Here is a 3,326-nt window from a genome sequence, read left to right on the forward strand (position 1 = left end):
ATCACAAACCATTAAAAATTTGACTGAAATTCCCAAAAACTTTATGTCACACAAGTATGAGAAACGAAATTTTAGGTCAATTACCATTTCGGTTGTTACCATTAGTTTTGTAATTATTTGATTCGTGCCACTGATTTTAAAAACTTGTTTGATCCTTATCACTAGTTAGCATTGTTGGGCTAAAAAACTTATCACTAGTTAGCACGGTTGGATTGAAAAACTTGTTCGATCATTACAACTAGTTTGGTCCAACAAGTGAAATGAGTCTAATAAGTTTTAAAACTAGTGACATGATTCTAAATATTACGAAAGTGATAGTAAATATTGAAACTGCAATTGATACAATTGCAAAAACCTAAATTTCCCTAGGAAATGAAGTATACCAAATTGGACAAAACTAAATAGCTGGAGGACGTATTGGGTGAAAATGGTGCCAAACATAATTTTAGATGAATTTGCACCGTTTTCATCTGAAATTCTCCCACGCAGTGAGGATCTAATGGAGTCATGGAGAGCTTGATGATTTCATCCAATCAACGGTCCCAAAACGCAGAATCGAAAGGACCACCTAACCTCTCGTTCCACCCACTTAAATAACGCGGTAATCTTTCGACTTCCACCCCACTGGCTCGGGGCTCCATCGGCGGCAAATCGCGGCTATCAGCTGCGCCAAGCCCGCCGGAATAATCAAGGTCCATCTCACTCAGCATCACTGGCCAATGCCGTCTCTTATCAACGGCGCGGCCTCGCTGCGGGCGCTGCTCCGGCCGACCACAGATGAGCGCCAGGCGAAGCTCTCCGGGGCTGGGGCCGGCGGCGCCGCGGGGCTCTTCAAGATGTTCAAGCTCCTGCCGATGCTCACCACCGGGTGCAAGATGGCGGCGCTGCTGGGGCGGCACAACAGGGCGCCCCTCCTCGCGGACCACGCGCCGACGGTGACGCTGTTCGGGCACCAGCGCGGGCGGCTGAGCCTGGCCATCCACGAGGACACGCGCGCGCCCCCCGTGTTCCTGATCGAGCTGCCTATGCTGGCGGCCGCGCTGCACCGGGAGATGGCCACGGGCACCGTGAAGCTGGCGCTGGAGAGCGACACGCGCAGCGCGCGGCGGCGGCTGCTGGAGGAGTACGTTTGGGCTGTCTACTGCAACGGGCGCAAGGCCGGGTACGCCATCCGGCGGAAGGACGCGTCCGACGACGACCGGCACGTCCTGCGGCTGCTGCGCGGCGTGTCCATGGGCGCCGGAGTGCTGCCGCCGGCGCCAGACGAGAGGGGCGGCGCGGGCGCAACGCCTTCCGCGGGGCCCGACGGCGAGCTCACCTACATGCGCGCCCGCGTCGAGCGCGTCGTCGGGTCCAAGGACTCTGAGGCGTTCTACATGATCAACCCGGACGACGGCAGCGACAGGGGCGCCGATAGCGCGCCGGAGCTGAGCATCTTCCTGGTGAGGAAGAAGTGAGAAAAGTTACATGAGTACGTAACTACGTATCTATAGTTCGACACATTACTGTTCTCTTGTGTACATATACGGATATACCGTGTGAAGAGAGCTATATATATGTGCACTATATATCAATGGAAAAGCTACAGGTGACCCTGAACATTAGCTTGATTTTCAATTTTCACTCTAAACTATAGAACAAGATATATTTCAACCTAAATTTAATTATACCACTTAATTTTATCATAAACTATGAAATCAGATATATTTGATGCTGAAATTTACAATACCACTCAAATAATACCCTAGCCGGTTTTGAAGGGTGATTTTGCCTATGTGGCAAGTCTGTATCGACGGTTAAACCATACGAATTGAAATATCACTTAATCTTGTTTTTATTCTTCTTTTTTCTAAGTGGTTTTGTCATATATTGATTCGGTCTGGTTTTGTCATATATTGATTCGGTCATGTTGCTTCATCATTATTCGATGTCTAGCTGAGCTAACACGGGCTGCTGTCAGGGTCTGTGCTATATGTCACTTAATCTTGTTTTTATTCTTCCTTTTTTTCAAGTGGTTTTGCTATATATTGACTCGGTCATGTTGCTTCATCATCATTTGATATCTAGCTGAGCTAACATGGGCTGCCGTCAGGGTCTATGCCATTACATCTCCGTAAGGTGGATAATGAACTGGACCAAATCAGTCATGTTAGCATGCCCTTGTAGCAACAACATTCATGCATACCTACCATATAGATAAAACTACCCTTCAAAATCAGCTAGTGTGTTATTTGAGTGGTATTTTAAATTTTATAGTAAAATTATCTGATTTTATAGTTTATGGTGAGATTTTAGTAGTATTGTAAAGTTTAGGTGAAATATATCTGGTTTTATAGTTTATAGTGAAATTTAAATAGTATTATAAAATTTAGGATGTAACATATCTAATTTTATAGTATAATATGAAATTTAAAGACCAGACTAAAGTTTAAAGAGTGATCGATAGTTTTTCCTATATCAATTTGCTTGTGCAATAGTGATCAATTCGAACTGTCATCTCAAGTGAATAAAATGCAATCGAGGAGTGATCAATTCGAACTGTGTATGCTCAAACTATTCTTAGCAATGGCGTCTAGCTAGCATGGTGAAATATCTTTTGTTTTCCGAACAAGATATTTCATTCTCAGTAAGCCTTAAGATCGATGTCCTTGGTCAGTCGATCAGTTGGTTAGAATCCAGGTAAAATGTGTTTTGATTTATATACGATAAATGATTGATAAAATTATAGATTTGATTTGATAATTTATGAGATTGTATGAGTATATTTATCTATTATAATTATGATCGTGACTAATCAAAATTTAAAAAATAGAGTTGATATTTTTATCTCTGAGTCTAAGAAAATTTATCTCTGAACACGTTGGATGGTCCGGTGTTTAGGAAGATTTCATTTCAGAGGGTTTTGACTCAGTAGAGAAAAACCATTAAAACACCGGATGGTCTGGCGACGGACATCATAACATATTTGTCGGAGACACAGGAACCAGGGGTCCCGAGTCCCGAGGCCAGAACAGCAGAGTGCCACGTGACGCCCTCCCGCAGGGTTATCTCCCTGAGTTACGAGAAGACCAAGTCCTGAGAGAGGGTGCTCAGGGCCATAAACAGTGATCCTCGAGTACCCGAGTCCCCCGATGACCCGAGAAGACCAAATACCGAGAAGAGAGTGCTCGGGGCTGCGAACAGTGGCCCCCGAGCACTCAAGTCCCCCGACGACAAGAAAAGCCAAGTACCGGGAAGAGGGTGCTCGGGGCTGCGAACAGTGACCCCCGAGCACCCGAGTCCCCCGAGGACCTAAGGGAAGTTAGTTCCGGGAGAGAATGCTCGGG

General features: G+C 45.6%; 1 protein-coding gene across 1 annotated transcript; it reads left to right on the top strand.

Annotated features, from left to right (window-relative positions):
• The first annotated feature begins 632 nt into the window (after positions 1–632).
• Positions 633–1,582, top strand: LOC133899710 (protein MIZU-KUSSEI 1-like). Its single transcript, XM_062340752.1, has one exon. It carries the CDS (start codon positions 720–722, stop codon positions 1,455–1,457), a length of 738 nt encoding a protein of 245 aa, XP_062196736.1. The 5' UTR covers positions 633–719; the 3' UTR covers positions 1,458–1,582.
• The last annotated feature ends 1,744 nt before the right edge of the window (positions 1,583–3,326 follow it).

This window comes from Phragmites australis, chromosome 18 (genome assembly GCF_958298935.1).
Source record: "Phragmites australis chromosome 18, lpPhrAust1.1, whole genome shotgun sequence".
Classification (NCBI taxonomy): domain Eukaryota; kingdom Viridiplantae; phylum Streptophyta; class Magnoliopsida; order Poales; family Poaceae; genus Phragmites; species Phragmites australis.

Excerpts from the sequence above, each read along its gene's own strand:
- LOC133899710 (XM_062340752.1), top strand. The coding sequence starts at position 720 with ATGCCGTCTCTTATCAACGGCGCGGCCTCGCTGCGGGCGCTGCTCCGG.